This window comes from Salminus brasiliensis, chromosome 1, assembly GCF_030463535.1.
Source record: "Salminus brasiliensis chromosome 1, fSalBra1.hap2, whole genome shotgun sequence".
Taxonomy (NCBI): Eukaryota; Metazoa; Chordata; class Actinopteri; order Characiformes; family Bryconidae; genus Salminus; species Salminus brasiliensis.
Window position 1 is genome coordinate 58,972,644 of NC_132878.1, and position 13,239 is coordinate 58,985,882.

The 13,239-nt window shown below is 37.9% G+C and overlaps 1 protein-coding gene across 6 annotated transcripts in view; it reads right to left on the reverse strand.

Moving 5' to 3' along the window:
* LOC140559969 (MAM domain-containing glycosylphosphatidylinositol anchor protein 2-like) overlaps positions 1-13,239 on the reverse strand; it is a 194,524-nt gene that overhangs the window by 24,026 nt on the left and 157,259 nt on the right. For 4 of the 6 annotated variants that reach the window (XM_072683864.1, XM_072683855.1, XM_072683883.1 and 1 more), the window contains exons 10-11: positions 9,424-9,572; positions 3,014-3,191 (exon numbers count right to left, since the gene is read on the reverse strand). In XM_072683864.1, coding sequence (XP_072539965.1) covers positions 3,014-3,191; positions 9,424-9,572 — 327 coding nt within the window. Of the gene's footprint in view, positions 1-3,013; positions 3,192-3,919; positions 3,977-9,423; positions 9,573-13,239 lie in introns of all 6 variants that reach the window. The other 2 variants (XM_072683845.1, XM_072683835.1) reach the window with 1 other exon arrangement.

A 13,239-nucleotide genomic window follows, 5' to 3' on the forward strand; every position in this document is an offset into this window, starting at 1 on the left:
TACTGTTACTCAGATATTGCAGTAAACCTTTGATGGAGACATTTATAACGCTGAAGCTTTCACTTCTCTTTAAATATGTTTGTGACGAAAGCAATCTACTTTTAACTCCTTAAATCTAAAAAAAAAAATCTCTTTCAAGTTTTATTCACACCTCTGATTTAGTATTTAAATTTAACCGAATCGATACCAAAAAAGAGAAGTACAGAGCCTTACAAAGCTAGGGAGGAAGCAGTGACAATAATTTAGCTTGTTTGAAGAAATAGTGCTTCAAAGTCAAAAATGGTCTAAAAAGGTAAATAAGCTTAGATAATTTTAATTGTAATTCTAATTAAGCTTTCATAATTATATATATATATATATATATATATATATATATATATATATATATATATATATGTGTGTGTGTACATATTATATTTATTGACTAGATTAGTCAATAGATTATATCTATTTAGCTATATGTTTTGCAGTGTAAAAACTAGGCATTAATGTGCAGACACTGACATTATTTACATTCTTTTTTTAAATGACCTTATTCAGCTTGTACATTATTTGGCAGATAATATTATTCATAGGCACTTACAGTGGTAAGTAGAATTAGGAGTATTGCTCAACCACTCATTATAGCATATAGCATTGTCGTTATTTTATGTAGGGTAGTGGTGTTATCCAATTTTTAATAAGTTCAAATTAAAATTCCCATCTCTAGTGAGTACATACGTGTCAGAGTGTTAAATTACTGGTAGTAATTATGAGCTGCACAATATTATGTTCCACCATAATGAGTGTATTTCCCTATTTATCAACAAATATAACAACAGCAACAATATAACAATAACAGCAGCCATATTTTACACACCCCTACTATGCGCAGATTCATCGTATGGTTCATCTTTTGTGTTTTAAGCAAAACACTATTACTTATTATAATGAATGTGCCCCAGTGTTAATCACCCATTTAACAACTCCTTCCCCGTACACAGTGCATGGTAAAGGCCAGCCTTTTGTACCCTTCCACATAAGATCACCAGTATAATAAAATATATCTTACTTTAAAATGACTTACTGTGTCACTTGTGTTGTTAATTCTTGCTGCCCTTGCTCAGTGTCATATCGCACTCCTTTGTGCAGTATTTCATCAATAGAAAAGATTAACCAGTAACCTCCACAGAACAGTTTTCTTTATGTGACTGTTCTGACTGTGCTTTCATATAAACTCTCCTTCACTGAAAATAATAGGATTTTCAAATATGTTGCTAATTGTTCCAGTAACCCTTGAGAAAACACTAATATTACACTAAATATAAATAAATACAACTACTTAGTAATTTAATGTGTCAGTGATGTTAGTTTGACCACCTACCACCCACAAAGTAGTTTATCTAATTAGTCCTTCACTAAGATAAATCAGCTGAGCATACAGTAACAATGGTGTTGTTCTGTGTACTGCATTGATGCATCACTTAAATAATCAGGCTTAGAAAGAGTACTGAAGAAATGTTATTTTAGGATCGTAATAGTAGCAGTGCCCTTCAGGAGATAAGTGATAAGGTATTGTTGTGCTGTTGGCCAGTGTTGCAAGCACCTAAAACTGTCAGAATAAAATCTGGTTCAGTCTCTCAGCACGACTCTCTGAAAGCTAGTGCTCTTTTCAGCCACACTGAATCTGAAAAAAAAGATGTAATTCATTATAGATCAAAATAAATCCGGCCTGTATTGCAACCGCAGTAGAGCCAGTACAAAAATACACAAAGCTGACATTTTGAAATGTCTTGTGCTCAAAACCTAGTATTTTGCACTGCATGTTAGTGACAAGAAGGTGTATGAGAAGGCAAAAGAGGCACAGTTTTCCTTCAAAAAACACTACCTTGTTACCACATTTTAACTTGTAATACAAATGACTAGACATTGTTCTTTTATTTGACTACTGTGTGTACACACATCTCTTCAAAATTATCCTAATGTTATTATAATGAAGTATTTTGATGTACCTTACAGATGGTCGTAATTTAGGTAAATGACTTATAAACCATATAATATTTGACACCTGAGAAATAACGCACAACTACACCTACAAGCTTATTCCGTTTTTATTGAATTTTTATTTGAAATACTTTTTAATATATGACAAATGAAACCTTATGTATTCACAGCACATTGCTGATATGACTAATGCTTTACTAATTCAACCTATAAGTATATCTTTTTATCTATAAACTAAATGTTTGTACTTACTATTTATTGGCTATTTTGTCAATGAAGCTGTGCATTTAGATTTTGCTGGTAGATTTGCATTTCCTTTTTACAATAGTGAGAACATATATGTAGTTCTCCCGTTGCTTGTGTGTCTATAGCATATTGAAATACATAATAAACACATTGCAAGACACCTGCATTTCACTGGTAAACCAGGAGGGGGCTTAATACAACTATCCCAAGCAATGTTGTGTAACTTTTTGAGTTCCAAAATATTGCACAAGCACAGCTATACCTGCATACAAGTACAATATCATTGTGGTTATATGTCATATGTCATAGGCCCAGGATACTAACTCCAACCAGCATAGTCTCTGTGTACTGGTCCACAACAAGCAGTTTATGAGAAAGAGCAGTAAAGGCAGCATCTTGTAACAAGATATTCAAGGCGTATCCTATTGGCATGCACTATGTAAGAGCTGCATGCAGGTAGAAAGAGTGAAGCAATTTGCTCTGTATCACTCAGATAAGAGGAGTGTTGAATTGCTGCACAGTAAACAAAGGATGCAGCAGATCACAATGCGCGACTTCAAGAACTAGTAATAGAGACAAGGAAGCACAAGGGCTACATAACAACAACACACAAAACTAACCAAAGACAGTTGGGGAAAACTGAAAATGTGAGACTGGAGACAGAACAAAGACATGGCGGGAGTGGAAACAGCAACGGGTGGAGCCAGGAAGCAACCACCATCCACCACAGACTTAGCTTCTGTGTTTTGAGATGGTTATGTGGCGCTCTATAAGTAACACTCACCACTGTAGGTGACCATCCTGATGGTGGAGTCTCCCTCGCCAAAGCGTGTGATGGGGGTAAGACGCACCTCGTAGGCTTCAGGCCTAATAAGCTCTGTCAGGTTATAGGTGATGAGTTCTCCTTTCTGGATGGGACCTTCCACAGTAATTTCCTGCTCCCACCATCTCTGCTGCCCAGTCTGAGAAAGAGCAACAAGATTGCTTTTCTGTGATTCTAGTTAGGGCTATAGCAAATACTTATACTCAGTTACTGAACAATCATTCAAATGAACCTCCTCAAACAATTAGCAATGATTAATTCTAAAACACGAAAATACAAAACAAAAATGGAAAAGCTGCTTTGATATCTTTATTTAATCTTTTATAGTAAGACACATAACCGGATGGCATGTATTTTGCCAACCAGTATTCATAGCATTAATCTTTTTAGTTTCCTTCAGTTTTCTTAAAATTTTCTTTAAAAAAAGTATTTTAAATGTTTGTTCTTCTTTACCACTCTGATCGCTCACTCAGCAAAATAGCAGATTCCACATTGCTCAATATTTAATATAATCCATAGTAAAAGTCACTGTAACATTGCTTCCCATCAGCTACATGTTAATTCAGAGTAATGAGTTCATTGATGAATGCTGTGAAAACTAATTCCTTTGAGCAGTCTTAGGTGTTGTGTTCTGAGACTGCAGCACTCTTCCCCACAAAAACAAAGATTAAAATGCCAGTTTCCTGTCACACTGCTAACATGGAATAGCAATGTGCAGATTGAATCGTATATTTCCTATATAGCTGTTCCGCTCAGCTGAGTCCTCAGTGACAGCAGAACACTATACTAGAAGATTCTATACGATTCATGGAAACAACAAAAAGATAAAGACAAGTAGGCTTAAATCTGAATGGAGTCTAAAGCTACCATCATCACAGGAACTGGGATGATGCTGGAGTTCGGGGTTCTCCACGGCACTGTATTCTGCCACAAAGAAGGAAATAATTGTATCAGTAGACTCCTGCAAAACCCGAATGAACTTCCCACCATCATAAAAAAAGGACTGAATAAGTAAATGTATAGACTGTATTATTACTTTACTCATTTACATTTAGTAATATAATGAATGTTATTTTTGTTCACTACAATTTATCTTCAGGAACTAATAGCTAATGGGGCACTAAAGACTATGATAAAGAACGAAGAATGATTTTCTCTGCAATTGATTCATTTCTCAGAACTGCTTCTATGCCCTTCACACAAAGTGTGCTGTAGGAACAAGACTCAAAAGCTTGTCATGACAGGATAGGTCCATGGCCTTGTGGTGAGGAACAAGCACTATATGAAGCAGAGCTTGTCTCCAGCTGGAGGACATAAAAACACTGCATCACCAGAGGATCAATTGGTTCTTTCAGACATGGCAGATGATGGTTCATCACAAGGCCAGGCAGAACCGAGCCCTGTGGAGAAAATTCCTTTCATTACCCAACGGCATACAACTCTCAAAGAGGCATGCAGTCTGGCGTAGCACACCCGTCTACAAAATTCCACACAAAAAATACAGATCATTGGAAAGGTGGTTGCTCTTGATGACGGCCATTTGATTGGAATAAGAGTTTGGAGGAAAATAAAGTCCACAAAACAGATGGAAGAAACACAAGAAATGGCACAATCTTTCACAGGAAATGGGGAAATGGAATTTTTGAAAATTACTAAATCACTAGTAAATAGTGATGTGGTGTACCAATTTCAGATGATTGCTAAAATGGCTTTGGAAAAGCATATTTTCTCCAAATTCATTGTCTGATGGGTAGAATTCCTAATGTGTGTCTGGTTAGATGTTCCCCAGGTGAGTGCAGCAGTTGAAGCTCATGTCTAAACATATGCTGCTCAGCGCAGCTGTTATGGCCATGAAAATGTTTTGCTCACTAGCTCACTATTAAATGGACTGAAGCTGCACTGGAAATCTGAGACCTTCTACAAATAAAAGCAGAGAAAATTGCAAGCCATGTTTTTGTTTTCTCCTTCTTCTATCGCTAGTGTGGTATTATGACTGAATGGTCTATCTGAAACAGAAAGCTGGTCAGGTTGAAATAATGTGTGGTGATACAGTGAAAGCTCACACAATTAGACTTTTAATTGGAGTTAAGATGCAAAGGCATTAGGAGATAACAGCCTTTGTTAGCCTGGGTCCACAGGTAAATGGAAAAGTGTTGTTTTGTTATTGGTAATCGCCCACATAATTCAGAGGCTAGCCTACCCCTTCACTCACCGCACACATTCAATCCTGTCTCCCTGACTGGAATGAGAATTAATTGGATCCGGGGGTTTAAAGTGCGCGCACAGCAGTTGGGAGCAGATGGTTTTGTTAAATGCCAAAGCTTGGTGCAAGAACAATACACTATCAAATTTAAACGGGGTAAAATGGCCTATTCCATGTCATATCGCAATGGCTTCCTAATATGTTCTATTAGTTCTCCAACAAATGTTAATCATGCATAAACAGTGTGATGTTTAGCTGTAATTGGTCCTACTGAGATTTATAGGAGCTTATTCTTTGACTCACTTTCTATCTTCAATGGGGGGTCTTAGTCATCTTTGTGCACCACCCTTTGTGCTAATAATGATCTGTGATTCGTTTTCCCCAGACGAATCCCCATCATCGTGTTTTCTTGATGAGCTGGTTCATCAGAACTTCAGAAGAACTCAGGAGCAGAGGAATCTGATCAAAGAGTATACCAGCAGAGGCGAGCGAGACAGCACACTAATCAAAGTGTCTTCACTGCAATGGCGGAGCCTCAACCAAACTGGCCGTGTGTAATTAGCCTGTTTGGTATCGATCCCGCACTCTGGAAGCCTGCATGCCCATCCACAACTGACTGACAGATCAATTGCAGGAGGAGCAAGAGCCGGAATAAGGGGGTCGTAGGGAAGAACGAGGGAAGCGAGAAGAGCGATGGGGTCAGCGCGAGCCTGGTTGGAGCGTGTGATAGCGAAGGTGATTCTTGCTTTGTGGGAGCTGCGTTCAAGCCTTTCAACTAAGGCTTCATTTTCCATTCAAGCCTCCCTCTCAAAAGGCCGTCGCCGATAACAGAAAAATCATCCATTATGGAGCCGAAAAGCCCAGCAGCCTTCAGTATTAATTCAAAGGCTGTGGCGAGGGCAAAATGATAATGATTGTGGGGGAACTGTGAGGAACAGGCTGCGGAGAGCTATAAATAGCTGCGCATCCCTCCACGTGCATGGCTTCTGGTTGCCGTGCTACAGCACAGTTTCAGGCGCTTGGGGGTTGGAGACATTTATTTATTTACGAAGAAGAAGCTCCTTCCACTGCGGCAGCCCTCCTTTCTCATTCATGTTCAATCATTCCAGCTCACTTGGGGGGTGGGGGGTGGGGGGCTGGAGTTAGATCGTTGATCATAGCGAAAAAAGGGAGGGAGGGGGGTCAAGATTCAATTTCTCTTCACTGACAAAAACATGAGAATAAAAGAGTTCACCTTAAATCATGAATGCTAGTGAAGAGTTCAGTGCTCTTTACTTGCACAGGCTTTTAGCTGCTACTGACACAGAGAGAGGTCATTTGCGGCAGAGGCTCATCCTTAATTGCCGCGTGCCAGACTCCCTGGAGAAGCTGAGGACATGCAGATGAGTGTACAAATGTATGCACTGAGGTTTCATTCAAATGCTGGTGGCAGATGTTACGATTTTGTGAACATTATTATTTATTTACTCCATTATTCAGTTATTACTATTTACTCAATAAACTTCTTTAGCACCCAGAATATTATTACAAGAATTCCTTCTGTGCCTGGGTTCCTATCGCTATGCGGTATTGCACTTTGAAGCCTCCTGCCCTGGGAGTATGCCTTACAGCTTTCTCCCCTTTTCATTTGACTGATGATTCTGCACTGCAGCTTCCCTTTTTACATTACAAAATTCTTTCAGTTGCAGTACGCTGGAAAGGCAACTACATTTCATGCAAAGTATACCTCCAATATTACAACCTAATGAACACGAAGATTTGCCTCTTGAGAAATCTCTTACTGTGTTTTACTGGGGAAATAGCAGAACCATCAGAGCATGAAAAATATAATCATTTCTGACATAAAAGTACTAATATAATATCCTTGGCATTCACTGTTTGCAATAAAAAACAAAAAAACAAAACAAATGAAATGATAAAAATAAACATTTGCATAAAATAATGCTATTAGATCATCAGTAATTATTGCTCAGGGATAAAAAAAAAAAAACCCTCCATACTTCCTCTTCCCTGTGAGGTACATTGCTGTCCCATTTGATAAATCCTCTCTCCTAATCTAGAATTAATGCTCCTCCTCAAAGGTCTAAAAGTTTCATGACTTGCATTTAGTGCATTAGGCTAAATGATAAATTATGCTATTTGGTTTTACCCTCTCAACTGTTTAGTTCCAGTCTGTAAGTACAAGAAGAAACAGTCACGCTTCTGGATATTTGTGAGGATGCAACTTTTCCCACTAACCAGCCTCTTCCCTGAGTCACAATATATAAAAGCTCAGCATACAAATATGCACTGTGATACACAGATGTGCACATATGTATGAATGAATACATTAATCTGTGATGAAGTGGTGTATACATTATATACTCTTAAAATAAGGATGCTTCAAAACGGTTCTTTGAACCACTTTTTGTTCATAAGAAGAACATGTTCGTAATGAGATGTGTAAGTGTAAAGAACCTTTTTAATGAACCTTCTAAGGCACTTGCTGTAGAGTTTCTCTTTTTAAATGTTCTTTACACTCTCTACAGAACTCTAGTATGGAACCAAAAATGGTTCTCCTATGGCACTGTTCAAAGAACATTGTGTGGTTCCTTCATTTCTTAGGGTGTACGTCCAAAGACCTGCTCATTCTACATTTCTTCTGAAATCAAGAGTATTAATAGGAAGCCTGCCCCTCTACTCTGAGAAGGTTTTCCACTAGGTGTTAGAACATTGCTGTCTTGTATCTGATTGCATTGTGAGGTCAGACACTAATGCTGGATGATCACCACTCCATCTTCCAAAGTATTGGATGGAGCTTCATCACTCCAAAGAGCACAGTTGCATTGCTCCACAGCCCAATGCTGGAGAGTTTATACTGAACCTCTCTAGCTGATACTAAATACTGATACTTTAGTCACTTTTGATGGTTATGTGTGGGTGCTCTAGAGCATCCCATTCCAATGCTGGAGCTCTTCTATGGAGGGCAAGCTGTCAGCAATAGTTGCAAGTGAATAATTAGAAGGCGTGTCTGATCATTTTGGATACAGAGCGTATAACAAAGTTAGATCATTATATAATAATGATTCAAGTTTTAAAGCACAGAGTATTTCTTATGGCATTTTCAAATATGCCAACATCTTTTCAGTAAAAAAAAATATTTCTTTCCCCCCAAGTGTCAGCAAAGAAGTGGCAAGAGAGAGATGAAGTGGAAGGATAAGTTGACACTCAGTACTCTAACCCTGGCCATCAATCACTGTCATGAGCTTATCACTGGCAGACTGTACCTAAAGAGAAAAATACAGAGAGAGAGAGAGAGAGGGAGAGAGAGAAAGGAGAGAGGGAATGGGAGAGAAGGAAGCAACACACAGTATTAGTTCCAGCTATCCTGTCATGCTGTATTGGATCGAGTCATTACACGGGAAAGGAAGAGAAATATGGGTTGTGGATGCATTTCTCACAACCGCTGCTCCTGATAGATCTTCATCTCTGTATTTGATTTCTGCTGAGGTTCTGAGTGTGCTTGCTCAAGGTCAAAGGAATCCTGGCATGTTTTCAAAAAAGGCAAAAGTGAAGCAAACAAGTCAAGAAACAGGGAAAAAATAGTCATTCATTTATTTTAGCTGTCAATCAATGCGAGATGCCTGAAAAGGGAACTCGCAATCCTCAAGCAAACAATGTCTGTATCTTCAGTGGTAACTGTCATATCTCTGTAGCATGTGCAAACAGAAAGTGACGGAAAGCTTCTTCGTTAAAATTAAACTAGTGTCTGGATGATGTCACCTATACCAGTTTTAAGGAGCTAAAGAGTCCTAGAACTGTAATGAAACTGCATGAAAATGTAAAAAAGATTCTTGGTGAGGTCAGGTAAGGCCTTCTATCTACTCTTTGGGCTCTATTATTGATCATTCATGCTCATTTAATCCCTTAAACATTCCATTCTTTACTCAACCAATGTTGGAACAACCCTTTTTACATTGTTTTCAATGTAGATATTGAACACTTGAAGTCTTAAAATGTGGAAACAGGAGTTGAAAGGGTTAAGAGACATCATCAGTGCTGTAGTGCTAAAGCTACTGCCTATGGCAATAAATACTGACCAGTTTTATTGGCCAAATGACATCTTTCGGGTACTACATTGTACCTGAGAGACTTAACTTAAAATGTGTGAGATATGGATGTTGTTTACCTGTCGTATGCCCAAGCGGTATGCCATGATGCGGTCTACTGTGTCAGGGTTCATCTGGGTCCACTGTAGCTTGAACCCATAAACCCGTGGCCGGTTCTGCCACAGAGGACTATAGGTGTCATAATAAAATTCTGGAGGATATGCTTTCCCTGTGAAGAGGAAAAAAAACAGACACTTCACTACCAGAGTAAATATATTTTCAGTGACATACAATCTACTTTTACATAACCCATGCTAAGAAAAAGGAATCTGGAAGAGCATCAAAGAATGTCTCTAAAGCACATCGACTTCCTAACAAGCTTTCAAAAAGAGCTTGAATGGTATCTACTCAAGAGACCAGTCAGGAGCCAATATGAGAATGAGGCTCTTCTAACAGCAAGTCCATGTCACTAATGTCAAACGGACTCGGCAGCGACAAGCCTTTCAGACTCGGTTCATTTCCGTAGCATTCCAGTTGGCCAGTTGGTCAGAGCATCCAAGAGAGTTATTGGCTTCATGGCGGGTGTTGATGACACCCCGGATAGAGCTGTGAGAGAAGGCAGCACAAGCATTGACATGGAGGGAAGAGAAGTTGCTGATCTCTGCAAGCAGACTCATAAACCTGCCACTGGTGTTTATGTCAGCCATGACTTATTAAGGGGCTGTGGTGGGCCAGACACTTTTTAATGATCTGCAGATTTACCCCTGCAGGCTGAGAGGAGGGCCATCTCGATCCCATCAGGAGCCTGCCTGTGCACATCACAAACGACACACACAACAATAGAGAGCGAGAGATAGAGAGAGAGAGTGAGAGTGAGAGTGAGAGAAAAAGGCAAAAGAGGACAGAAAGAGGTTCGGCAGACCGGAGAGCACCAAATGGGTACCGAAGCTTTTACAGATGTGCTGCTTAGCAAATGCAAGAATGGTGCATGGTCTATATTTGTAGTCTACAGCTGTTTCAAACCAATTAACAAATTTAGTTCATATTGGGGAATCATTTCAACTAGACACCCAGCCTTGATTACTGCCAGCTCTCTAAACATCACTTAAATATAACCTTTCCAGTGAAATGAGAAGGAAACGTATTGAACTACATCAGTCTGGAAAGGCCATTTCTTACAAAGCCATTTCTAAAACTTTGGGACTATAATAAACTACAGTGACAGCCAAAATGGACAAATGGAGAAAACTTGGCACAGTGGTGAATCTTTCCATGTCTGGCCAACCACATTTCCTCCAACTAAGCAACTACAGCATCCAAGTAGTCCCAAAAGAACCAAGATGAAAGTTGCAGGCCTTGCTTGTCATCAGTTCATGATTCCATTAGAAAGCCATCCATAGGACAGCTTAAAGGTCAAAATCACCTGCATGAGCTGATGAGTTGTAAGTGAAATAAGTGAAATTCCAGACGCAAAACATGACTGAGATGCTGTAGCTCAACCTGATACCACAGATCATGCTCAATACACCTTTGACTCCATTATAGGAATTCAATATAACAAGCTCAAAAACATTCATATTACTCTTGATTAATTACTATTTATTGCAAACAAGTGCATAAAAAGCCCATAATAATTATAACCCCCCCAGAAATAATAATAGTGTTTGGGACTGAATTATTCTACAGTGTTTTCTTAATTTTTACTGCCTTCAGAACATATAACCATATAATAATAATAACCATGCACTTATAATTAGAAAGTCATATTAAAACAACTATCTCTATGTTCACACTGAAACAATACACTGGTTTGTTTAAATTCATTCAGCTATTAGCAAAATCAAGCACTGTTTAAGAACACGTTCTACCTATTGCAGCACTGTATTAGTATAATGACAATAAAGTTGAATCAAATGGAATTAAATTGTGAGATTGCTTCAACGAAGCACCAACTTAGCACCATCATTAAATAGCGTCATTTTCACTTATTTTTATTGAAAAGAAGCATTTTCTAAATGTTTTCTATGATATATTATTCCTGATTTAATGAATAAAATAATAAAATAAATGGTATTATATTAAGGCTGTTTTAAACTACTATTTCTTAATGATGTGGTGTATTTTACACTCATTAAAATGTGAATAATTATTTGTTTTCTTTATTAAAACATTGTTTATCAGCACATAATGACTCCTCCATCTGTGCAGCATTCCATCATTACTAAAATGACTTCTTACTTTATGTGCGCTGTAACTTCTATTGCAGAAATGTTACAGACATGCTTTGATGTGAGCTCATTCACACCAGGAGTTCCACAGATTCACACAGCTCCCAAACATTCAGCATGCTCTCTGTGAATTAAACATGGATTTTACAATATCACATGCTTTCCAAATGCACTCCAAATAGAACTTCAAGTCCAAAGTTATGTAATGTTCTCAAATTCCCAACTTCTTTTGTAATTTATGCTAGAACAATGCCTTATTTCCCCCCAAAATGACTTATTATTATATATTACAATCTTACTTTACAAAAAGTCATTTTTTGTACTCAAGAAGTACAACCTAATGAATGACAACCTGAATGCAAAACAGAAAAGCATAAAATATATTCTTTTCTCCCAAACAAAAAACACATTCAGTGAGTCAATGTAAAATGAAGTGCCACTTTTAACAAATCTTCTATTTACTCTATAATGTCAAATACATGGGGAGGGAATTGTAAATGTAATTAAAAGGAATTTAGCATTGATGAAAGATGGTGGAAAAGTGATGTATTAAACTAAAATATCTTATATGTGCTTACTTTTGGCAATAACTGTATTGATGTAATTTTACATGTGAAAATGATGTACACACTGATTTAAGAATAAGTCTGTTTCAATACATACACAAGCATTAGTGCCCAAGGTTTAGTCCAACAAGATTACGTATAATGACACTAAACAGGACATGGACCTGGAACCTTGAAACAAGACCTTCAAAAGGACTGACTACAAATAGTAAGTATTTTTACCAAGGTAATGAGTGAGATAATGAGCTACAGATATCAGTGCTCAGGGGAAGCAGAATGTTGGAAAGCCCTAAAGTTCTTAAAGATGCGTTCATGACAGAATTGTTGGTTAACAGCTAAACTGCAACAAAAAAGTAAACATTTCAGCACAGGGGCTGCTGATCTACTGCTATGAAGTCCCTAAAACCCTGCAGTTATGATTGTTTTGCTATTGATTTGATTATGTTTACAGTTTATTTCAAATGTTAGAAATATGCAAGAATTACAGTTAGCTACAGTTAGTTTCCATTTGTTTTAATGTCTTAAAACGCCAATATCAATATATGTATATAATTTGTAATTGTTACTTCTAAAATATACTTTTGATTGAAAGTTCATCAGCACTTTCTTATCCACTTTTTCTCACGCTTAAGTCATGGCCAAATCCCACCCGCAACAGAGGTCTCCCTAGATCACACAATGCTGCTAACACTTGGTCTCGTGGACTGCAGGCTACAGATCACAACATTGGTATTTAAATTCAAATCTCCAGATGATTAAATGCAGGACCATTTAACTGTGAAAAGACTTATTTTTTTGCATAGTATGGGGTTCACATAAAGCATTGCCTGAAGGACTAAGCGCATTAAATCAAGTAAGCAGGTGCAGTATAGATAAAAGGAAATTGATTAATATCTTTAGATTGTGCTACTATTAATCTGACACATAAAAGACTTTCATTTTTAATTTGGTCCAGTCACCCACATATCTCTGAATATTAACCACTTTACAAGGAGGGAAATTATCCCATTCGTCCATTCTCTTATCCTCCTTAATGCTGGTCTGAGTTGAAGTGGATCCAGAGCCTATAGGAAATCATGGGGCACAAGGCAGGAATACAGAG